Raw genomic sequence first — 24,916 nt, 5'->3', positions numbered from 1 at the left:
GTGGATGAGAAGTGGTTGCCGCCGTATCAGCACACAGGACGCAGGGCCGCTGCAGCGCCCCCAGCAGTGAGCCCCGAGGGAACGCGGGATGGAGACACATCTGTTGGCAGGCCCGCGGCCACTGCAGCTGCCTCCAATGGTGCCCCATTCGGGCTGGGAAACAACAGGATACTGGCCCCAGATTGCTGAGGTGCATGTCAAAGGGATGATTTCAGTGAGCCCAGATTCTTGCATCTTCCCATACATAGAAAACACTGAACTCATTAACCTGTGATGTCTGGTTTTCTTTAATTAACAATAATCTTTTGATGTTCCGACTACCTGGTTTTTGTTGCAAAACCCCTCTGTATCCTGGCTCCTGCCTTCTCTCTTTGGGGCAGTTCCTCAGAGCTGAGAGACTGCCTCCAGGGCTTAAGTCTTCAGTTCTGTCTGCAGAATGAAACACAGTTTTCAACTTTTAGGTTGCACATTTTTTTCAAGGGTCCCTTTGGAGCAAAGGAATGTCTCCAGACATCGCTTGAGTGCCCCTGGAATGGGCAGAATTGCCCTGGTTGAGAACTTGGGGTTTAGGGGAAGATGGTTAGAGGAGGGGTCGTGGAGGGGTGACATTTGAGCTGAGAACTAAATCAAGGGAACGTGAGCCCCACAGGCCTCTACAGGGAGAGCAGAGGGAGTTTGGAGTGTCTGTGGAGTGGAAATCCCACTGGTGGTGCCAGAAAACAGTGTATGAGGGAAAGAGGGGTGTGGGGTGAGCTCAACTCAGAGGTGGGCAGGGGCCAGGCGAGGAATACAGATTTTATTTTAAGTTATAGAGAGAAGGCATCTTCCGTGATAAAGATTTACAAATATGAATTAGGGGGACTGTAAGATGTGTGTTTGGCCTCTGTCCATGTGTGTGGGGTTTTTGTTTGTTTTGGCCATGTGACTTGTGGGATCTTAGTTCCCCAACCAGGGACCAAACCTGGGCCGTGCAGTGCAAGTGTGGAATCCTAACCACTGGACCACCAGGGAGTGCCCTATCTGTGGGCTGTTCAAAGAGGGCTGCTAACAAGGCGACAGGCTCGCTTCACTGTGTGGCCGAGTGCAGCCCTTCAGCCCCTGCAGGAGCCTGGGTCTGTGGCACCGTTTCCCGGCTGGCGCACGAGGACTCTGGGTGTGGGTGGCGTGTTTCCAGGGAGGACTGTTCTGTGGACTCTGCTCGTTTTCTCACTGCAGGTACAAAGACGGCCAGGACCACATTGGTGAGCACAGGGATGACGAGAGAGAACTGGCTCCCGGGAGCCCCATCGCCTCTGTCTCCTTTGGGGCCTGCAGAGACTTCTTCTTCCGGCATAAGGATTCCCGGGGGAAGCACCCGTCCCGGAGGCTGGCCGTGGTCAGGCTCCAGCTGGCCCACGGCAGCCTACTCATGATGAACCACCCAACTAACACTCACTGGTACCACAGTCTCCCGGTCCGAAAGAAGGTTCTGGCTCCCCGGGTCAATCTGACATTTCGGAAAATCCTGCCTACTACGAAGTGAATAACGTTGTTAATAGTGAGTGCTTCTGTCGGCTCCTTCGCTCTCCATTCCTAGAGGGAGCTGCTTTTTCTTTTACCAACAGGGAACATAGAACGGGTTTCACCCAAGCACAGAGCTTCTTACGGGTACAACGCAGAACTCAGAGAAAAAGGACGTTTGTATCAGACTGGTTAATTATGAAAGAATACCAGCTGATGTTTTTTTCCTAACAAAATGATTCCTTTATTGCTATAATACAGCAGATACAAAAGGTACCTCTAGCAAGTACATAAATCAGCAGTTTTTATGGCATAAACTATGAGTTTGACTCGGGTCTCTGCAAAAAAAGAAGTGACTGTAAATAACTGAATGCTAGAAATAAGATTATTTGGCCACTAATGCCTAATAATTTACAGTGTGAGGAAGCCGCCCTTAAGTCAGGGGTAGAGAATATGCCTGGAAATCATTCACATTTATAGCCGTAGCCATGGCTCAGTCCCTGGCCTCTGACCAAAGGTCTACTTACAACCAAACGTTCAAAGGAGGCACTGTCCACACCCAGCACCTCTCTTTGATGGCAGATTTCAGAGTATGCAGCGGCAGAAGGGCAGGTGCACAAAGCTACAGCTTGGGCAGGCAGGTGAAGGCCACACGACCTGGGCACATGTTGCCCCAGACTTGGGTATCACGGGGACGCTCCTTTCACCATCAGAGCCGGGTCTGCGACGAAGTTGGGAAGGGACCTCTGCCGGGAGCACAGCAGAAGCTTCACGCTGTTCCTTTCTCCCTGATGCTCGCGGTCTGGAGAAACTTCACAGTCTGCTTCTGTCTGTAGCAAGACTTCCCAGTCCTCGGGACGCGCACACACCTCGGGACCGTCCGGGCCGCCAATAGGTTCACCTGACACCAAGGTCTTGTCTGAGAGTGTCGCTAGCCCGCCCACCTGGGGAAACATGGTCCTCAGCCTGACCTCAGGTGACCTGGATACACCTGATTCCAAATCTTACCTCTGAGGAGTCAGTCTGGATTGGGTATCCTTTCTTTTCTAAATAAAAAAAATCTAGCTAAAACATAGATACTGCTGTGTCCTCGAAATTCCTTTGGCCCTGGGCTGCCTTCATGAGACTTACCTGAGGACGGGGGAGGATGATCAGATGGGGCCTTCTGTATGAGGTACTGGAAACCAACACATGTAGAATATGGATCTAGGACAGGATGATGGGACTAGGTATCAGCCACTGTTGTATGTTTCAAAAGTTTTCTTAAACTTCTTTCTTCCTTTTCTGTGGGACGGGCTGGACTTTGACTGCCGTGGAATCGAACTCTTCACTTTACAGATGAGGAAACTGAGGTGTGGAGAGGTGGCGGCCCTGAGTGAGGTCCGCACCCTTCCTTCTGAATCCAGCTCTCACGCAGAGGCCGGGATTGTCTGTCTGTCTGTCTGTCTGTCTGTCATGGCCCCTGGCTCCACCTGTAAACCTCAGGAGCTCCACGTGGGCAATAAATAAATGAGAGTAATGGTCCACGGTGGGTCCCAGCATGAGAAAGGGCTTTCCACGGAGCAGGGTGGTCGTGGGTACAGTGCAGAGGCTGCCAGGTCCTGGCTGTCCGGGCGGTTATATAAGCGGTGGCCACGCCTCTCAGAGTCCAGGACACACAGGATGACAGCAGTGAGGAAGCTGGTCACTTGTCACTGATGAAGTAGAGAAAGAATTCCCCTAAGGGGCAGGTTTGGCAGGTGAGCTTTCACTACATATAAAGACTCTGAAAGGTTAGAAAAAGACATACAAAAGGGGAAGGCGGGTGTGCGCCAGGTGTCTTCTGAATTGTCCCTTTGCTCTCCATTTGGTCACTCTGGAAGGATCAGAGCTTTGCAAAAATTGTTCGTGACTCCCAGATGAGGTCTGTTTTCTAGAAGGGACGTGCTACAAAAGCAGTTGAGAGTGAAAGGCACTTTTTTTTCTTTGAAATTGTTGCCTTTAATGATTTCACTAATTCATCCATTTTCGTGGGCCTTGCTTGCTTATTAAAAATAAAAGATCTACGCTGAAGCCCTGGAGGATCAGACAGAGTTAACTCCCCTTTGAGAACACCTGAAGCATCAGAATATATTTTAAAAAGGTGGCTTCTGGAGTCTGGTTTCCTTTAATTACCTGTATCAGGTGAGTGACAAGACATGGTCTAGACACATGGCGCCCGGTGCTGCCGCTCTGGTGCCCATGGGCAAGCTGTGCGGGGAGGGAGTGGGGGCCTCATCTGGTGTGAATCGGGGCCGCCAGCTCCTCTGTGGAGCCTGTTCTTACGCCACACCAGGAGGCCGCAGGACTCTAGCGGGGCTGCTTGCACGCGCACACAGGCCACACACAGGAACAGACACGCAGGGCTGGGACCGGCGGCTCTGCAGCCCTGGGGCGGGGCGGGGTCACTCCTCAGACTTGTGCTCCCGCCCCTGCGGCCGCACCTGGGAGAGGACGCGCTCGTAGAACAGGAGGTAGGCGCTGGAGGACAGCACCTCCTGCAGGCTGGCCTTGCGGACGGTGTCGTCGGACACCCATAGCCACTGGCTGCTGGCGGAGACGGGGTTCTTGGCCGAGGGCGGGGAGCGCCGGTAGGTCACGAAGTGTCCAGAGTGCATGTCCCCATGGTGGACGACCACGGCCATCAGCTGGAAGAGGTATGTGGAGGAGCTGAACGGGAGGAACAAACGCCAGTGGTTTACAAATACAACGAGGAAGGTTTAGAGGCAAAAGCAAAGAGTAGGAGGACCCTAGCTGGATTCAATGACAAGGGACTGATAATGGCACAGGCATACAGCTGGACGCTATACAATCATTAAAATGCAGACCTCTATTGACTGGCCTGGTAAGCCGTCCAATTCTGTCAATGTACCTACATTGTGTGGTATATGCACACAAACACACACCTTTACAGAGAGGAAAACGAAGATTTAACTGGTGATCTCTGGGTGGTGTCCCAGAGATATAATTTCTTTCTTTATACTCTGTGTACATACTTTCTTACATATGTATATGTATACACACATACCCATATTTACGATTTATGGACTTCCTAATTCTTATTTTTAAAGCGATCAGTGAATGAGGCTTGGGAGTGTAAGGAGCAGCTCACCTGTAGTCAGGAACAGCTGGGAGGGGGAAAGGCATGGGGGTCGGCAGGGCAGGCAACAAGGACGGGGAGCAGGCGCCATTCATGAAAATCTGTGTTTTGGGGCCCCCCGGGTGATTGTGAACTGCAAGAGAAAAAGGCCGGAGGTGATTAAGATGAGCAGCAGCTCTGGGTAAACAAAACGTGGTGTTTGCTTAGCTTGAGATTTAACTCCCTGATAAGGTTACAAAGGAAAAACAGATAACTTGACTTTGTACTATGTTGATTCATAAAACTTCCTACTTTTTTGTCTCCGCCTGCTTTACTCCCAAATAGAAAAATTGTATCCTCCTCCCAGCCTCCTGCTCACTGTGACAGCTTTGTGGATCTTTGAGATTTCCAGGCCTGGCTGCTGAAGACACGTGCCAGAGCCAAGCAGTGGCCCACTTACTGGCCTTCTGACCGCAGGGCAGGAGAAGGGGACGACAGAGGATGAGATAGCTGGATGGCATCACCAAGTCAATGGACATGGGTTTGGGTGAACTCTGGGAGCTGGTGATGGACAGGGAGGCCTGGCGTGCTGCGGTTCATGGGGTCGCAAAGAGTCAGACACGACTGAGCGACTGAACTGAACTGATCTAAACCGAGTCTTCTTGAAGCTCTGGTCGCCCTTTGTGGGGGGCTGTCCCGGGCACTTGCAGGATGCTGAGCAGCACCTCTGGCCTCCACTCACAGCAGTGCCTCCTCTCCCCCAAACACGTCACCAGCCTCAGCCCAGTGACCCCTGGGGGCCAGACTCCCTGCTGAAAAGCACTGATCCAAACATTCTCTTTTCTCCACTGTCAGCTTCTGAGGAGCGGCAGTCGGAGACAGCAGGGATGTGTTCACGGGTGCAGATGAGATAATTAAGGAGATGTTTACATCTCTTCTCCTTTCAAGTGTCATATTTGGGGGCCTTTAATACCAACTAGCTCACTGTTGGCTTCTTTAACCACCATGCTCTGAACATTGGCAGACCTGTGCCCCTGCCTGGGAGAGGAGAAAGTGAGGCCAAGAGGCCCTTGATTTAAAACTGGGCCCTCTTCCCACCCTTTCTGCTCTACTCTATATTAACCTACGGATCTGCTGAGAAAGAACAAAGCTCCATCTCCCTGTGAATGATGTCCTGCCAGGCCACGCAGCTGGATGTAAAAAGGAATAACAGTAGTGAAGGGGCAGAGACTTCCCTGATGGTCCAGTGGCTAAGACTATGCTCCCAGTGCAGGGGGCCCAGATTCGATCCCTGGTCAGGGAACTAGATCCCACATGCCACAACTAAGAGCTGGTGGGCCAAATAAATAAATAAAAATAAATATTAAAAAAAAAAAAGAGTAAAAGTTGTGAGGGGTGCTAGGTGGGGAAAGGCCAGGGTGCAGGGAAGACAGTCCTGGCTTGACTAGGAGCAGCAAACTGGGCAGCGGGGGGAAGGTGGAATAGGACGAGATGTTCAGGCTTTGAGCCATTAGAGTCACTGGGTTTTCCCTCATTAATAAAGAACCAAACACATTACATACAAGACCTTTACAAGACTGCCCCATGCTCTATTCCAGTGCCAGATGTCCCATCTGGACCCATCACTCAGCCTCTGGGAGCCTTGGCTCTCTCTTCAGCAAGACTGAAGGTGATAATAGCTACCTGGCTTCACTGGTTCCTGAGTCAAGGATTAACCTCGAGGGAGGACTGTAATGGGATCGGATAAATCAGCTATTCAGTAAAGAAGTAGCAACCCAAGTAAGAGGTTTGGGATCTTCAGCCAGGACACTGCCTCCCCACATTCCCTGTCTAAAGGAGGTGGTGGGAGGGAGGCTCAAGAGGGAGGAGATGCACGTATACCTAGAGCTCATTCCCTGGTGGCTCAGATGGTAGAGAATCCACCTGCAATGTGAGAGACCCAGGTTCGATCCCTGGGTTGGGACGATCCCCTGGAAAAGGAAATGGCAACCCACTCCAGTATTCTTGCCTGGAGAATCGCACGGACAGAGGAGCCTGGCGGGCTACAGTCCATGGGTCACAGAGAGTCAGACACGACTGAGCGACTTTGACACATAGCTGATTCACACTGTGGTACAGCAGAGACCAACACATTGTAAAGCAATTATCCTCCATTAAAAACTGAATGTATATATATATAAACTAGGTGACTGTATGGGGGCAGAAAAGAGAAGAAATTCAGTGGAATGAGGTGAGTCAATTATTGTTTACTCAGATCAGAAAGCAACCTTCCACTCTCCTGCCTGTTAAGTTTCCAACCATCATAGAGCTTTTAAAAACTAGACATCACTGTATCATTTTAACCTCCTCTATGAAACCCTCCTTCTCTCACCCCCAATCCTGCTCTCCTCAGGAATTTAAGTGTCACCGAGCAAGCCTGACTCTGGTGGCACCAGGGCCCAGAGGGTCCCTCCCTCTGCCCCCTGGACACGCACCTGACGTGGGGGCTGCCGGCCCGTCCTGCAGCTCCGGCGCGGGCCCTGCCTTCTCACACCGCTCAGGGCTGCGGTGACCGGGCTTGTGCCCCAGGAGGTGGTACTTGTAGATGTCCATCATCAGGAACTCGCCGAACTGCACGTGCTCGTGCCGCTTCAGGGGCGTGCCGTGGCTGGACCAGCTCAGCCGCTGGAGGTGGATGCACAGGCACTGCGGGAGCTGCGGCGGGAGAGACGGAAAGAGCGGAGGGTCGGAGCGGGACCCGGGGGCCCCCAGAGCAGAGCCGGACCTGGGGTGCTCCGGAGGTAGAGCTGCCCAGGTGTGCAGTGTAGGCTCACCTTCCCCAGTTTTAACTGTTTGACAAATGTGGTCCTCTGGTGTTCCACCTTCTCCCCATTCAGCGTCCCTTTTGCCTCAATCTGAAATAAAGGAAACATCTCTCTGAAGAAATTCCTGAAACAGGACCCTCAGGAAGAGCAGAGGGGCAGGCTGGAGTTATCCCAGCATTCACTGGGCACTTGGCATCCACCTGCTGAAGAAACTCAGCTGCCCAGACATTTGCAAGTTGGTTTCACTGTTTTAAGTGGGCTTCCTTGGTAGCTCAGCTGGTAAAGAATCCACCTGCAATGCAGGTGATCCCAGTTGGATTCCAAGGTCGGGAAGATTTGCTGGAGAAGGGACAGGCTACCCACTCCAGTATTCTTGGGCTTCCCTGGTGGCTCAGATGGTAGAGAATCCGCCTGTAATGCAGGAGACCTGGGTTTGATCCCTGGGTTGGGAAGATCCCCTGGAAAAGGGAACGGCTACCCACTCCAGTATTCTGGCCTGGAGAATTCCATGGACTGTATAGTCCATAGGGCTGCAAAGAGTAGGACACGACTGAGCAACTTTCGCTTTCATTGTTTTAAAGAGGATGACATGGTTGGATGGCATCACCAACTCAATGGACATGAGTTTGAGCAAACTCCGGGAGATAGTGAAGGACAGGGAAGCTTGGCATACTGTAGTCCACGGGGTTGCCAAGAGTCGGACATGACTTAGCGACTGAACAAATACAACAGTCATTAAATAACTGTGACCGTGGCAGCAAGAGAAACAAAGAGGCCGCAATGAAACTCTGGCACTGGCTGCCTGTCATTTGTTTTGTTTTGTGTCTTCAAAAATTCTTTCCCATACACTTCCTCTTAATTCAGAGGATGAAATTCCTGGGGCAGGTGGGCAGGAGTGAGACAGGTGGGCATGGAGGGGACTGGAGCAAATTGGAGCGGGCATGTCTCACCTCAAAGCATATGATTCAATTTTTTTCCTTTAAACATTCTGCGAATAGGGAGGTGGGAGGGGGGATCGGGATGGGGAATACGTGTAACTCTATGGCTGATTCATATCAATGTATGACAAAACCCACTGAAATGTTGTGAAGTAATTAGCCTCCAACTAATAAAAAAACAAACAAACAAACAAACAAACAAACAAAAACATTCTGCGAATGAAACAACTCATCTGGGAAAAAGATGTAGTTTCATGGGCTGCCAATTTTCTAAGCTAGTGAGGTGGAGGTGGAGGTGGCTGTGGCTGCAGGGAGCCTCTGGGCCAGTCAACAGGGCTCAGGGCTGAGGGTACGCGAGGCCCTGTATCTGGACACGGGGGCCAGCTCGGGCGATGGTGGCCGGAGTTAAAGTCATACCTTCGTACAGTTGTCACAGACGACATCCCGCACAGATTCCGACGAGATGAAGTGGTGAAGGCAGTGGTCCAGGGTCAGCGGATGACCCTATGGCACAAGAATCACATTCATTATTACAATTCAAGGAGAGCTGGACTGACACTCTTAACAGGGCGAAGCCCAGAGCTTTATTCTGCTTAGGTAGGCAGCAAGGCTTCATAGACACAAGTGGGTGTTTCCCAAACAAAATGGGGAGCTCAGAGCATCCTAGATTTGTTATTCTGGACGGATTAAAGGGTATGAGGACCCAAAACTGCAGAAAAGTATGTGCTTCCATGCTGTTTTATGCATCTTTGAACTTGAGAGGTATGTGTATATGTATTCGAAAAAGCCAAAACTTATGCAGCAAGAGAGAAACCACCTTCTTCTTCCCCAAGACAGGTCATGGTAACCACAGATTAAAACTAACACAAGTTCAACCAACTATGTGTCTGAGTCATGTGTAGTACCTGAGTTACACAAGATGCCTCAAAGCCCTTTCAGATTCAGATGTCTCTGAAACAGACTCGAAATAAACCAGAGATCGGTACATACCCAAGTGGCAGCTGGAATACTGAGTGAAAGACTGTCGAAGGTATCAAATCGAACGGGACTCTGAAACATAAATTTCAGGAAATACAGAAAGGACTTAGATTCAATTCAAAGTTCTGTAAGTGGGAAGATATATGCCTACAAAACAGTTTCATATTTACAAGCCCAACAGTCAAACATAATGTACTTACCGAGAAGCAAAGTCTATTAAAAACAACTTTGTAAACTTAAGAACTACAATAATACTAAAGGACAGCTTGGAAAAACTGTACAATAACATTCCTGACTCAGCAAAATGGGGATATTATCCTAAGGAAATAACCATGGACAACGTAACTACAAGGATGTAGTTATCACAGCACCACTTAAAACAGTAAAATGTGAATGGGTGAAACTTCTAGGGAATAATAAAGTAAATTATATCAGGTCCACATAGAATGGAATACTATATTTAAAATACCGCAGTAGAAGTATACATGATTACACAGAAAGATGTGCATGTTTTATGACTAATTGGCAGCCCCCTCCCCCCCAAAAAAAAACAGATAACAAAATACATTGAATAAGAGTTCCTGCTTTGGGGACTTCCCTGGTGGCCCAGTGGTTAAGAATTCGCCTGCCAATGCAGGACACAGGAGTTCAATCCATGGTCCAGGAAGAACCCACATGCCATAGAGCAACTAACCCCGGGTACCACAACCACACAGTCAATGCTCTGGAGCCCATGTTCTGCACCAAGAGAGGCCACCGCAATGAGAAGCCTGCATACACAACAAAGAACAGTCCCTGCTGGCTGAAGACCCAGCACAGCCAAAAATAAACTAATTTTATTTATTTATAAATAAAATAATAAATAATAAAATCAATACAGAACTTATTAAAAAAAAGATTCAACATCATTAGTCACTCAGTCATGTCCAACTCTTTGTGACCCCATGGACTGTAGCCTGCCGGGCTCCTCTGTCCATGGGATTCTCTATGCAAGAACACTGGAGTGGGTTGCCATGCCCTCCTCCAGGGGATCTTCTCGACCCAGGGATCAAACCAGTGTCTCTTACGTCTCCCACATTGGCAGGAGACATGGGAAGCCCCAGTTCTCATGGTAAGGCCAATTAAAACCACAATGAGAGAAAAAAAAAAAAAAAGAGACACCATGTTGCACACTAGAGAATAGCTATAAATAAAAACTTAGATAATAAGTGTTGGTGAGGAAGTAGAAAAATTTGAAACTTCATTCACTGCTGGTGGAAGTGGAAAAATAGTCTGGCAGTCTCTCAAGAGGTTAAACTTAGAGTTACCATATGAGCTAGCAATTCTACTCCTAGGGAAATACTAAACAGAGATAAAAACATGTTCCCACAAAAATGTGCACATAACTATTCAAAGCAGCATTATACATAAGAGCTGAAAAGTAGAAACAATTCAGATGCCCAACAACTGATGACTGGATAAACAAAATGTGGTCCAGTCATACAGTAGAATATTACTTGGTAATAAACAGGAATAAGGCACTGGTATAGGCTACAACATGGAAGAACCCTGAAAACATCATGCTGAGTAAAAGAAGCGAGTCTCAGGGCACCATACATTCTATGATTCCATTTACATAAAATGTCCCAAACAGACAAATCTATAAAGACAGAAAGTAGATCAGTGGTTTCCTAGGACTGACAATGTGAGGAGAAATAAGAAAGGAAGCTAATGTGTACAGGGTTGGTTTCTTCGTGTGTGGCGGGGGAGATGATAAAAATATTCTAAAATTGACTGAGGTGACAGCGGTACAATTGTTTTTGCATCATGTTCAAAATTTTGCATAACAACATTTTAAAATCTCAGAAACAAAACACACACACATACACACACCAAAACTAAACGAAAAAAACCAGCCCGGGAATCTGTTGTGTTCACCACGAGTATAGATCCAACCTTAGGACTCAAAACCCTGCCAATCCACAATGGATCTGCTGCTCTTGGTACAGAAGATGCCATCTGAGAGTCAACTGCATGTCAGCACTCACCAAACGTGGGCAGTCAGTTGACTAAGCACAGAGGCCCCAGAAAATCACAAAAGCCAGACACCAATGTCAGTCCGCACACTCTGGTTCCTTCATAGATCTTAAATAAAACCTTGCCAGAAAATATCAGGCATTGGTAGTGTATTTACCTGGTGCTCACAGTGTTTGCAGACCATGTTACTCGTGAGTCTTCCGTGAAAAGGATGCTGAGACTTCCAGTGGTTGGATGTGGGATGCGGTGACCCTGAAACACAGAACACCTTTGGATAGGCCACCTCTAGCCCTTTGGCACCAACCTCAAAATTCACTCTCCTTCTTAGTACGTGGTACAAACACCCTCTTTAGAAAAAAAAAGTTTCTGGACTTCCCAGGCAGTCTATTGGTTAAGACTCCAGGCTTTCACTGCATGGAGATTGGACTTGATCCCTGGTCAGGGAACTAAGATCCTGCATGCCATGAGGCAAGGCCAAAAGAAAACAAAGGCAGAAAAAAAAAAAAGAAAGAAAAGACTTCTGAAAACATCAGAATAAGCAGGTTCTAAAGAACTGGGGTTTGGGGGGATAGGATGGGGGTTAGTGGAATAGTGGAATAGCAGTGTGGTGTGCCAGTTAGAGCCTCGGGCTGGAAGACAGACCAGCCTGGGCTGGTCCTGGCTTTGCTTCTTTAGTCATGGGGCCCAGAGCCAGACTTCATGTTTATAAGCCTCAGTTTTCTGGAAATGGGGATAATTATGATACCGCTATGCCCCACACCTGGGGCTTCCCTGATGGCTCAGCAGGTAAAGGATCCGTCTGCAACATAGGAGGCATGGGTTCAATCCCTGGATTGGGAAGATTTCCTGGAGAAGGAATTGGCAACCACTCCAGCAGTCTTGCCTGAAAAATCCCGTGGATGGAGCAGCCTTGTGACTGAGCAACTAAGCGCATGCCCCACACCACCACCTTCAGAGAGCAGCTGGCAGGCTTGTGTGAGGTATTATGGTGCCTGGCACACAACAGGGACCCAAGAGATAACTGTTCTCATTGCTACCAGTGTGCAAAGGAACTGATGTGTCATTTTCTTAAGAAAACAATGATTTCCTTCTAGGGAGGCCTGGGATCATCTGCAGGAACAGCTGGCCACAATGGAAACACTGAGGACATGGCATCTTCAGCTTATTAAGTTATAGGACCAATTCAAGAAGGTAGAGAGAGACCACCGTTTGAGGTAAAAACAGGTCCATTAAGCAGAAACTGAGCAGAATTCAGCTGTGATGGAACACTAGAGATGCTCACTGGGGGGACAGTTTAGAGCGGTTTCCGAAACACAAGTTCTTCTCAAATGCGCACACTCCAAGTCGGGATGGATGTCACCAGAAAAAAACATTCTTTTTAGAAAACATAAAGCAAATTACTGCCCTATCGAAAAGGCACACATCTCACACATTACAGTTCAAGGGAAAACGACTACCTCTGGTGCGGCAGGTGATCCGTCTGGGAGTTACTTCTGTCTGCTGCAGGGGAAGAAAGAGAAAGAGGCTGAGAACCCTACTGCTCTCCCTCTGGCCACCCACCCTCAATCCCCTCTTAAATCTCTCGTTTCTGTGCTGACTGCCCTGTTCAAAAATCAACTTCAAAGTAAGCTTCCTAAAAGCAGCCTTAACTATGCTCTCCGACTGATTTCTGTACCTATTCCTTCACCAAATGCAATTGAACACCTTTTCTCTCTGGAATATCTGCGCCCCCTCCTTTGACTAGTTAACTTTTATCAACTCCCTAACATTTACAATGTGCCAGGGAAATGAGATTCATTGAGCATTCTTGTGGCTCCTTGCTCTCCTGTATTAAATGGCGGGGTGGGGGGTGGGGTGGGGATACACTCTTTCCTCTCAAGGCCAATGCAAATCGCAGCAAAGGATTGCTTTCAAGAACCTCAACACTGCTAACCACAGTCACTGACTGCCAACTGTGACACTTCAGACCCTCCCCTGGCCTCACTCCCACTACTGGCTTTTGATCAAATCTTACTTTTGAGTTTAAAGTTGTAGGAAAATCACGCTTGTGTCCCCTGCACCTGTTCGATGTGCCCAGACCACATCGGATGTTCTAAGAGCGTTTTAATGGTTTACCTCCAAGGAATGCACATCAAACAGATGTGTGACCCGGGGCTGGCGGTCCCGCTCATCCTCCAGTGACGAGGTGATCACGTGGAATAACTCGTGGGCGTCCTGTCAAGAGGGCAGAGCGTTCTTCAGAATGGCTGGAGAGGCTGGGCCGTGTCAGAACCACCCGCTGTGTGCACTGCCAGGCAGACCCTCTATGGCTAAGCAGGGTAGAGTTTGCTTTCCAGCTTCTCAAGGCCCAGTGCATTCAATGGAAACGGTTATAAAAGTGGCTGGCTGACCCGATCACCAACAGTGAAGGTGTGGACCAGGTCCCATGCCAGATGCTCTGATGTGCTCAGAGAGGAAGGGAACCACAGACAGGAGCACTTTCTCTCCCCACGCACACCACAGCGTCACGCGGCTAAGCGTCAGACCCTGGAAACACTCCCCAGGAGCAACTGGGACCCAAGTGGGTCCGTGACAGAAGAGCAGGGAATGTGGACAAAGAATGTCACCTGTCACATCAGTGAACAAAGGATGGTGTGGCCACCAGACCACCAGCCCTGCAGTCACCCCCAAATGTGCACCCTGAGGGGATTCAGGATGGAGAAGAGCATATGGGCCCGAGATAGCTAAGGTGAGTATCCAAGTAATGACTTCAATGAGCCCAGACATGTACATCTTCCCTTCTGCAGAAAAGTGCTTAATTCATTAACTTGGGAAGTCCGGTTTTTCTTTCATTAACAGTACTCTTTTGATGTTCTGACTACCGGGTTTTTCTGCAAACACTTGATATATCCTGGCTCCTCCCTTACCTCTTCGGAGAAGCCCCCAGAGCTATCTGAGAGGCTGTCTCCCTGCTTAAGTCCTGCCTTCAGTATGCCAGTCAAATAAAACCTGATTCTTGGCTTTAAGGTTGTACATTTTTTTTCTTTTCAGCCGACAGGTATCTGATGTCCTGAAGGACTAAACCCCAGTTGCTCTCTCAGTTTAGAGAAATGTGAATTGTAGCTAAATTCCAGTTACCAGAGGAGGATTACAAAAGTAGTTTCTAAATGGAAAAATATTTCAACAAGTAATGGATTAGTCAAGAAGCATCATGAGAAAATAGAGATATTCTCAACATTGTGTTTAAAAACTAACACACACATGGCTTCCGATTAGTGGAAACGGAGACCATCTTTAAAGAAAAGGAGAGTGAGAAAGCCTTCCCACCTCACTTTTCTGAGTTTTTAAATGCCTCTCACTTCAGCCCCACAGTTTGGGGAGCCCAAAGGCTCTGGTCCAGGGGATGAACCGTGGAGGTGGAAGTGGCCAACACAAAGCTGGCCGGGGCCAGCCTGGAATGTTAGCAGACAGGAGGAGGTACCGCGGGAAGTGTACACCCATGGAGGCGAAACCTTTGGTCCCTAGAACTTCACTCTCTCAGCCCCAGCGTTGTCCTCTAGGGAAGGGCAGGAGGGTGGCCAGTACCAAAGAGGACAGTGAGGCTACAGTCTGGAAGGAGTGGCTGGAGGAAGGCCCTGGGGCTGCATATGACAGCCAGCCTCTGAAGACAGACTTGTTTTTTTAAAAAGAAATGAAGGTATACTCTAAAGAAGAGCCACACCTGAACCTCTGAGCCTCTAAGGTAGAGCCACTCACCTTTCTCTGAAGGCCTCATGTGAACCCGTCAGCCACTGAAGTGCAAACTCACTTGAAAACTAAAAAGATTTCCCCTCCCTGGTAACAGTGTGCCTACGCCCTGTCCTGTGAACCTTCCCTGTCCCCAATCACAACCTGGTCTCAGGACACTCAGGCTGTCTGGAACGTCACGGGAACGTCCACGTAGGCCTGGCAGCTAACTGCGAGGTCAGTGCCGGCATCTATTCCTCCTGCTGCAGCGGGAGCTCCCGTTTCTGGGGCTCAGGCCCCAGCTCATGAATGAGAAGGCGTCTCCGAGGAAACCTGTTTTGAATGTCGTGTTCACCTGCTCTTCAAATGAAGAGATCTGCCATCGGTACATTCTTAAGACGTCCAACAAGCAGCTTGCATCCAAGACCTCTTCGTCAATGACTTCTTGGCAGGATAAAGCTGGAATCAAAATAGGCAACACTGTTATTAAGTGAACCAACACAACTAACCAAGAAAACCTGTGCAGAAAGATGTGTCAAAGCTAATTAAAAATGGAAGGCCTAGAAAATTCACCCTGGAATTGTATCTCTTTTGTTACTCTTCCTTGTAGCCTTACCCAGTGCTTAGGATGCTGGTAGACACCTGGAGTTTGCTGAATGAATGAAATTTTCATGCAGATGCAGCATTTAGTAATCGACTTTCAGATATTTGAATTACTATCATCAACAGAAACATACTGTTACAAGATTCATGTTGAATAAAATGATTTTAACTCTCACCTTGGAGGGACTTAAACATCCCTTAAACACCCATCTGGTCCAGCCCTACACTTTCTGCCTAACCCCTTCTCTACCGGACTCTCTCCCGGGACCATCAGGCCTTGTCTGCATTTGCGTTTCTGACTATTACTACAAAGCATCAAGCACTGTGAGACAGCCTGAAAGGGTCCTCTGAATGGTTTACTTTTCTTTTTTCTTTTTGTTGTTGTTGTTTTTGGTCGCGCCACATGGCTTTTGGGGTCTTAGCTTCTAGGCTAGATATTGAACCCAGCCTTCAGCAGGGAACGCGCCGAGGCCTAACCTCTGGACAACCAGGGAATTCAGTCTGAGTAGAATCAAGCCTAACAGATACACATAAAAGTCTGATGAGCTTATGAATTTATACTGCAGTTAAATCTGCATCAAGGGCTGGCGAACTTTTTCTGTAAAAGGTCAGCTAGTAAACACTTTAGGCTGTGCAGGTCTCCGTAGCAACTACTCAACCCTGCCACTGTAAAGCAAAAAGCAGTCACAGGTGATAGATAGATAGTATGTAATATTATACAGATATGTAATATTATACAGATGATGTGTGACAGTATATATTACATAGATACATACGCAATATTATATCAATAACATGTAAACAAATGGACATGGCTGTGTTTCAGTAAAATTTTATTCACAAAAACAGGTGGTACAGAAATTTGGCCCCGTGGCCAAAGTTTATCAATTCCTGATCCTGACCACCCTCTTCCCTGAGCATATTATTAAGGACCAATGTATCACACTGAATCAGCACTGCCATGAGATAAAGGAGATAAAAATACAGGAGGAGCCTGCCTCTCAGTGCAGTTTCTGGGAGTTTAGTGACTCTCCAGATAAATTAAGCCAGTGTTTCTTCTCTGTGATTTGCAGTCAGCGAACCGGCGAGATGGCTCTGACCCGGGAAGCCCTGATCACTGCCACCCCCGCCTCTGTCGAATCATGGTTGGTGCCCTGGGTGGTAACCTGAGGAGAAGTGGCAGCCCTGGCAGCTGGTAGTCAGTTACCGGTGCAACAAACCCAGGGGTCAGACCTTGACCCTCCAGAAGGGTACCCATCCAAAGAGGTGTTATTCCTTCCTTCTCCCTCCCATAGCCCCAGGCAGCCCTCTGTTAGCTTTTTCCCTCCCAAAGAACATTTGAATGTCCCCTTCAGCCCAATCTTGCCTACAACACTGTGGGACAGTGTGGCAAGGTCTCCTCATTTTCCTATCTTACAGTCCAGCAACCTGACTTTCTCAGGATCTACCCGCGGAAACATGTGACTGTGTGCTTGACGGCCATGTACAAGGAGGGTCACTACAGCCAGTTTATCTAGACAAGGCGCCGGAAGCTAACAGCTAAGTAGATGGGGGACATGGTGCAGCTGGAAGGGTGCATGAGGTTTTGCAAACCACACATGTGATAAGGGATTAAGAGTCAACACATATTAAAAAAAAAACTCCTAAAACTCAACAACAAAAACACAGAAAACTGATTTCAGAAATGGATGAAAGATTAGAATAGACATTAAAATATATATATATATATATAAAATTCAATAAACACATGAGAAGATGCTCAACGTGACTTATGATTAGGGAAATGCAAATCAAGGCCACAATGAGACATCACTTTCACACCTATTGAGGTGGCTGTTATCAGAAAGACAGATAATAACAAGTGCTGGTGAGGATGTGGAGAACTGGAACATCTGTGCAAAGGGAAGGTAAAAGACTATAGCTGCTGTGGAAAGCGGCGTGGTGACTCCACAAAGTATTAAACAGAATTCCCATCTGATCCAGCGAGTCCACGTCTAGGTACATAACCCCCCAAAATCAAAAGCAGGGGCTTGAACAGATAAATAAGTCCACCAGTGTCCACAGCAGCACTGCTCACAACGGCCAGAAGGTGGGAACAACCTGAACGCCCACTGACCCGTGAGCGGGTGAACAAACCGTGGTGTGTATACAATGCACACATGCACACACACTGGAAAGCCGTTCACACTCAGCCTGTAGGAATGACACTCAGACACACGCTTCAGTGTGGATAAACCTCACGGACACGATGCTAAGTGAAATAAACCGGATACAAAACGAGATACATTGTGTGATTCCACTTAAATAAGGTACGCAGTCAAACTCACAGAGACAGAAAGTAGAATAGCGGTTACCAGGGTCTGGGGGTAGTAGAAAACAGGGAGTTAACTGTTTAATGGATATAGAGTTTTGACACGGAAGATGAAAATGTTCTAGAGATGAAGAGTGGTCATGGTTGCCCACACTTACAGAACTGTTTACTTGAAAATGCTTAACATGGTAAATTTTAAGTTATGAATATTTTACCACAATTTTTTAAATGGGCAAAGGATATGAGCTAGTAGTTCACAGAAGACAAAATACATGAGACCAGTAAATTCAGGAAAAGAAAAAAAACAGTGAATGAGGGAGAAGTATGTGTATGAAACAGCTGTTTCTCTAATGCACATCAGGTTATCTGGTCATAAAAAAAACAAAGAAAACCATATATCATTTCTGTGGGTAGGTAGAAATGCAGTTAAATGCACAGACATGGTCTGGAAGGTTACACTTATCTTTTGCTTTCGGGAAGGAAGGAGGGGAGCAGGGCTGGGATAGTCGTAAAGAGAACTTCAGGCCTCTCTGTATTGCTTTAACTTCTCACAAGGAGAATCTATTCAGGCATTACTTACGGAATTAAAAATTATTTCTAAAAACCAAAATAAAAGATACTGAGAGGCAGAAGCAGAGAAGGGAGTATATGGCGGGAAGACACCACCTAACCCAACAACACCTACCCTGCGTTATGAGACTCGTGTAGACATGTCAGCTTTTCACACAGTCTTTGGGATGGTTCGTTTTTTTTTTTTTAAACAGGTCAGTAAAAGAAAAGAGTTTCAAGTTGCCTCTTATGTAGAAGAGCAGAACTTGCTTTTCATAAAGGTTTCTGGTCACGGTGAGATCATACCTCAGGTTAAGCAATATTCAGCTAAGTGTTTTCAAAATCCAATTTTTTTTTCTGACTATGGAAATAATACACAATCATTATTGAAAGTTTTAGTAGGTTTTTTTCCATCTTTTTAAATTGTCACCTGTACCACACCAAAATATCCATGGTTAACGTTTTGGCCTTTGTCTATCCACCCTTTATCTGAGGTCATTTTCGCTTTTCTGAAATCAAATTATACCGTATTTTATATCCTGCTCTTTTAAACTTAATAGGATAGCCGATGCCTCCTCCCAAATTAAACTTCAGAAAGATGGTTCTTAACGGCTGTGTAACATTCCATTGCTGGCCTAATCACCCTGCTGCGGGATAACCACATTCTTCCCTTGCCCCCCCAACCCCCATTACAACAAGGTGTTGGAAGTCTTTGCTCATACAGTTGGCCATCCATACCCACTGGTTCCATATCCTCAGATTCCACCAACCAAAGATTGAAAATACTCAGGGAAAAAAATTCCAGAATCCCCCAAAGCAAAACTTGAATCTTCCAGGCACTGGCAACTATTTACATCGTTATCAGGTATTATATGTAATGTAGAGATGACTGAAAGTTGATGGGAGGATGTGCACAGGTTATACACAAATACTACGACATTTCATGTGAGAGGCTTGAGCATCTGCAGGTTTTGGTGTCTGCCTGTAGGGGTGTACAGATGCTACAGGAGGAAAAACCAGTTCTACAGTGAAAAAAAAAAGTGGTTAAAAATAAAATGAGAGGAAGCAACTTAGATGTCCATCGAGAGATGAATGGATAAAGAAGTTGTGATACATATATACAATGGAATATTACTGAGCCATAAGAAGGAACGGAATTGAGTCACTTGTAGTGAGGTGGATGAACCTAGAGCCTTGGTCATACAGAGTGAAGAAAGAGAAAAACAAATACTGTATATTAACATATATCTATTATAATGGGTATCTCCCCTGGTAGCTCAGAGGTTAAAGCAATGTGGGAGACCTGGGTTCAATCCCTGGGTCAGGAAGATCTCCTGGAGAAGCAAATGGCAACCCACTCCAGTATTCTTGCCTGGAGAATCCCACGGACGAAGGAGCCTGGTGGGCTACAGTCCACGGGGTCACAAAGAGTCAGACACGACTGAGCGACTTCACTATTCACTATTATGGAATCTAGAGAAATGGTACTGATGCAGCTACCTGCAGGGCAGGAAGAGAGACACAGTTGCTGAGAATGGACCAGTGGACTAGTGCTCTGTGATGACCTAGGAGGGCGGAATGGAGAGTCGGGGGTGGGAAGGAGGAGCGAGGAGACACCTGTGTGCCTGTGGCTGACTCATGCTGTTGTACAGCAGAAACGAGTACAATGCTGTAAAGCAGTTAGACTACAATATTTTTTTAAATGAAGTTAGACTGGTGGCCTCTTAAAACCTTTACCAAGCCCACGTACACCATGGCTTTCCAACCTCAGGGCTAGTACTGGGCCATTCCCAAGCGTGCCTGCCCTAGGAACAAATTCCACTCCCAGCTAGTGTAGATCACAGTCCATTGAATTACTAGGTCAAATGGTCCTGGGTGTTTTGCAAGCTATTACTACGTGGTTCCAAACCGCCTTCCCCCAAGGCTGTCCCAAGTGACACCACCAGCATGTATGAACGTGTCACCCAGCGGCAGCTCAGGATTGTAGATTTGCTTTTCAATCTTTGCTAACAGGCCAAAAAGTGGTACTTCACTATTATGCTATTAATATCTCTTGGATGGTGGACACAGTGAATATTTGAGTATTTTGCTTGTTTTGTTTGTTGGATACATCCTATGTGTTAGTTGCTGAGTCATGTCCGACTCTTTTGGGACCCCAAGGACTGGACCGTACAGGCTTCTCTCCGTAGGATTCTCCAGGCAAGAATACTAGAGTGGATTGCCATGCCCTCCTCCAGGGGATCTTTCCCACCCAGGGATCAAACCCGGATCTCCTGCATTGCAGGCAGATTCTCTGTGGTCTGAGCCACACGGGAAGCCCAGATATATCCTGTCTCTACTTAAATACAATTTGTATTAGTGCTTTTGTGAATTACCTCATTTCCTTGGATAAGATACTTTTTTTTTAAAACTTTGATGTTTTTGAAACCAGAGTACTCCTTACAATCTAAATGCTTAAATGGCAGTTGGTTTTTTTTCCCCTCCTTAAATAGCTGTTACTAAACTAACAATTGTTAAAATAAATGATTACATTTTGATTAAAAACAACAACAACATAGCCTGAGTGTATCTATTGGGCCCTTAGTGCTTTTTTCATAAGAATCTATGTGATTTTTTTTCTACAGGAAGGCTATTAACCCTTTGCCTGCCCTCTGGGCTGCTACTTTGAAAATACACACAATCAAAAAAAAAAGAAAATACACACAATCCCCTTTCCATTTCCAATTCAGTACCTTTCAGGAGGTGCAACAGCGTCAACGATAAGTACTGGTGTTGGGGGGGCTCCTTGTGACCCCCGGTGTACTGGGTGGTGAACTCTTCCAGCCACTTGATGAAGGTGGGGCAGGCAGACAGGCCCTGCAGCAGGGAGTTCATGAAGCAGGTGTTCCCCAAGTTGACAAGGCCAGGCACAAGCCCTAAGTGAGGGGGAAGAAGAGAAGAGCACCTCACACTAGACTGGCTCTTTGCTCCTCTCCCATCCGGGCCCCAGAGCTCCTGCACCGTGGCCTTGGACTGGAAACCTGTTTCAGAAAGCCCTCATCCACAGAGACCAGGGGGCCGAGCGTTCCGTCCCAGCTGAGGCCTGGCCCTAATAATGCTCCTTCAAGAGATCTTAGGCTGCGGAAGGGCAGGTCCTGGCCATGTGGGACTCGTGAAACTCACCAGAGCACCAGAGTGTCTGGCACAGCCTGGCTTACATTAAATGTACAGAAACACTTAGTAACCTCTCTCTCTCTCTTTCTCTCCCTCACTCTCTCTCTCTCCTTTGTTAAGAAAGCAATGTTTCTCACAACAGAAGAAAACAATCGTTTTGTTCTTGCTCCCCCAGGACAATGATTTTGTTCTTACAATCAGTGGGAAAGACACTGCTCCTGCTATTCTGATCAGTCTTTCTGCAAAGAGATTAACAAGATCTGACATGCTTCCCTCTTCTGCTAAAATTGAAAACAACAAAAACAAAATTTTTATTATGAAAGTTCTCAAACATCCACAAAAGAAGAGTAGATACCTAACAAACCCCAATAACAACCGTCCCCAGATTGAACAATGATCCAGGATGGGGTGGGAGGTGGAAGAGAGGTTCAAGAGGGAGGGAACATGTATATACCGATGGCTGATTTATGTTGATGTATGTCAGAAATCAACATAACATTGTAAAGCAATTATCCTCCAATTAAAAATAAATAAATTTTTAAAAAATGACCAACATTTTGTTACATCTGTCCCTTTTATGTATTTATTTTGGCTGAATTTTAATCAATATAAGTAGCACAACATTGACAAAAGGGGGCTTTTTTAAAAATAAGAAAATAGATTTTTTTGTTAATGAAGAAATGAATTTGAAATATTTACTACTGACTATTTACTAGTGACTAGCGGCCATTCGGTGAAAGCACAAAGGCATCACACAATTAGGCAGCTGGACAGCTGAAAAACACAATGGCCATAATAATGAGGACACTGAGACAATTAAGCCACTTGAAATTTCTCACTACGAAGCATGTCTCAAACTCATACCCTTAGTGGGGGTGAAATATAAAATCTTTTTACTACAGGATATAAAATAATGAGTCACTAAAATTAACTTCTGCTTAAAAGCAAATACTGTTGACAAAATTGAAGACACAAGAGAACCATACATGTCCTCCCCCTTTGGTAATGTTTTTGAACAATTGAAGGTTTGGGTCGAATCTACAGGCCATGATGCAAAGGCTTCATTCTTACCTTTTCTACGCTTCTTTCTTTCTGTAATGGGACCCCAAATAACATAGATTCCTGCTGCAAGAGCAGCGGCAATTCCACCTATAACACCCCAGTTCTTCATGACTTTATATCTAAAAAAGAAAATAAGTTGACTGTCTTTCCTCATAACAAATACAATACGTGTATATATAGGAACAGGTACACAGATATAACATTTCATCAAAATAACCCACTGGCCTGCCAAATACCTAGCTTTCAAATTAAAGTAATATACAGTATAGGATATGTCTTGAAAATCTGCACACACAGATATTAGGATTTAAAACCTAAGTCAGAGCACTACCTCCCCAAGCCCCAGCTCACTGGAGAGGAGGGTCCAGGGCTTTCCTCTTGCTCTGTCTCTCATTCTACTGCCATACTGGCCACCACCCCAGCCAAAGCCATGCTCCTACCCCAGGGCCTCTGCAAGGCTGCCCTCTCTGCCTGGGATGCTCTTCCCCCAGGTCCCACTGCTTGGCTCATTCCCTCTCCTCCTTCCTTTTTTAAAAATTATTTTTTATTTTTTTGCCTTGCCATGTGGCATGGGGGCTCTTAGTTCCACAAGCAGGGATTGAACCTGTGCAGCAGAAGCGCAGTCTTAACCACCGGGCAGCCAGGAACGTCTCTCCCTCTCACATCTAACAAACTGTTAGAACCTGCTCTCATGACATTTTACCCAGTTCTACTTTTTCTTTTCACCACAGCGCTCTCCACCTTCTAACATAACATTCACTGATTCACCACGTTTATTTTCAGTCTCCCTCAATTAAAATGCAAAGTCCCCATGGGCAGGGATCTTTGTTTTACACATTAACATATTCCAAGTGCTTCCAAGTGTTTAGATCACATAGTAGGTTCTTGATAGTTATTTACTGAATGATTGGAGAAATACAGAAATGGATTTATCTTTTAGGTTATTAAGTGGGGGGAGATCTTTATACAACAGTATAAAGACAGATGTATAAAGTATAAAGATAAATAGATGTATAAATAGATCCTTATACAATCATATAAAGATCTTCTAAATACTTATTAAATATTAAATATTTCTTCATTTGAAGCTTGACTTCAACACTGAAGTTATTCCTTTGCTACAAATAAAGAAATTTCACCAGCAGTTTAAAACACTGTCTTCACACACAATTATGTATTTCCACTAAATAAGGCAAACAATATATGTATGAACCTATGCAGGAAGTGGGGGCTGAGGGTAGCCACAGTACTCAGCTCTGAAGCTGCAGCCCGTGGGAGGAGGGCAGACAAGAGAAGGAAGACAGGGACCCTGACAGGACTGGGGACTCATACTATTGGGGGTCCCGGCAGGAATGGGGGATCTTAACAAGACTGGGAGCCTTAACAGGTTAAGGGGTCCTGATTGATTTAGGAGCCCTTGCAAGATAAGGAGTCACTAATAAGACTAGGGACTCCTACATACTAAGGGATCCCTGGCAAAACTAGGGGGGAGGGGTGACAGGAAGAGGGGTACTGACAACATGGGGTGGGGGGACACTAGAAAGCTCGGGGTCCTCTAACAGGGTTGTGAGAATCATGGCAGGTTTGGGGAGCTGGGCAAGGTTGGGGAAACCTATCAGGCTAGAAACTGACCTAACTGGGGAGCCCAGAATAATTGGGGGTATCCTGATAGGATGAGGGAGTCCAGGAAGTCCTCCGAGGCGCCGAGAGGCCACTGACAGAATTCGGGGCCTTGACAAGCCTGGGTCTCCCTTGAAGTTCTGGCGACAGTGATAGGGCTGGAGACACTGGCAGGTGGAAGGACGGGGGTGGAGGGGGCACTGATAAAATCGGGGGCCCAGCAGAACTGGGGAATGCGGACAGAATCGGCGTTGCCTTGAGGCCCTGGAGGCCCGACACCCCCACCCCCGCCCCAGGGCCTGGGCCTCCAGCCCTGTCGACGCAGACGTCTCCGGAATGCCCACTCCGGCCCCGGGGACCCTGACTGGAGAGTGAAAGGGCCTCCACAGGCGCACCAGTCCCGGCCTCCCCGGCCGCCCCGCCCCCCAGAGCTCACCTGACGGCCGCCCCGGTCCGCAGGAAGCGCTGGATGGCCCTGTCGGCCGCGGTCATCGCCGCCGAGGCCCGGGAGCTCAGCATCGCGGCTGCGCGGGAGGCGAGCCGCCGCCCCCGCCGCTGTCGCCGCGGCCGGACCCAGGGC

At 47.2% G+C, this 24,916-nt stretch overlaps 2 protein-coding genes across 7 annotated transcripts in view; one reads left to right on the top strand and one right to left on the bottom strand.

Moving 5' to 3' along the window:
- Window positions 1-1,746, top strand: part of ALKBH2 (alkB homolog 2, alpha-ketoglutarate dependent dioxygenase) — a 5,208-nt gene extending 3,462 nt beyond the window's left edge. For both annotated transcript variants that reach the window (XM_061141699.1, XM_061141700.1), the window contains exon 4: window positions 1,216-1,746. In XM_061141699.1, coding sequence (XP_060997682.1) covers window positions 1,216-1,522 — 307 coding nt within the window. In that variant the 3' untranslated portion in view covers window positions 1,523-1,746. The remainder of the gene's footprint in view (window positions 1-1,215) is intronic.
- The window catches only part of USP30 (ubiquitin specific peptidase 30), a 25,549-nt gene extending 633 nt beyond the window's left edge, over window positions 1-24,916 (bottom strand). Inside the window, exons 1-14 of one of the 5 annotated variants that reach the window (XM_061141695.1) lie at window positions 24,773-24,916; window positions 22,726-22,835; window positions 21,234-21,416; window positions 15,394-15,497; window positions 13,449-13,547; window positions 12,791-12,833; window positions 11,491-11,585; window positions 9,330-9,389; window positions 8,757-8,843; window positions 7,411-7,491; window positions 7,072-7,291; window positions 4,631-4,751; window positions 3,963-4,188; window positions 1,715-2,444 (exon numbers count right to left, since the gene is read on the bottom strand). In XM_061141695.1, the coding sequence (XP_060997678.1) occupies window positions 2,187-2,444; window positions 3,963-4,188; window positions 4,631-4,751; window positions 7,072-7,291; window positions 7,411-7,491; window positions 8,757-8,843; window positions 9,330-9,389; window positions 11,491-11,585; window positions 12,791-12,833; window positions 13,449-13,547; window positions 15,394-15,497; window positions 21,234-21,416; window positions 22,726-22,835; window positions 24,773-24,855 (1,770 nt within the window). In that variant the 5' untranslated portion in view covers window positions 24,856-24,916 and the 3' untranslated portion in view covers window positions 1,715-2,186. Of the gene's footprint in view, window positions 1-1,714; window positions 4,189-4,630; window positions 4,752-7,071; window positions 7,292-7,410; window positions 7,492-8,756; window positions 8,844-9,329; window positions 9,390-11,490; window positions 11,586-12,790; window positions 12,834-13,448; window positions 13,548-15,393; window positions 15,498-21,233; window positions 21,417-21,849; window positions 21,936-22,725; window positions 22,836-24,772 lie in introns of those variants that run through there. The other 4 variants (XM_061141698.1, XR_009692808.1, XM_061141696.1 and 1 more) reach the window with 4 other exon arrangements.

The sequence above is a fragment of the Dama dama genome, chromosome 5 (assembly GCF_033118175.1).
Source record: "Dama dama isolate Ldn47 chromosome 5, ASM3311817v1, whole genome shotgun sequence".
Lineage (NCBI taxonomy): Eukaryota > Metazoa > Chordata > Mammalia > Artiodactyla > Cervidae > Dama > Dama dama.
Note: the sequence above shows the minus strand (reverse complement) of the source record. Positions and strands in the feature narration are given on the sequence as shown.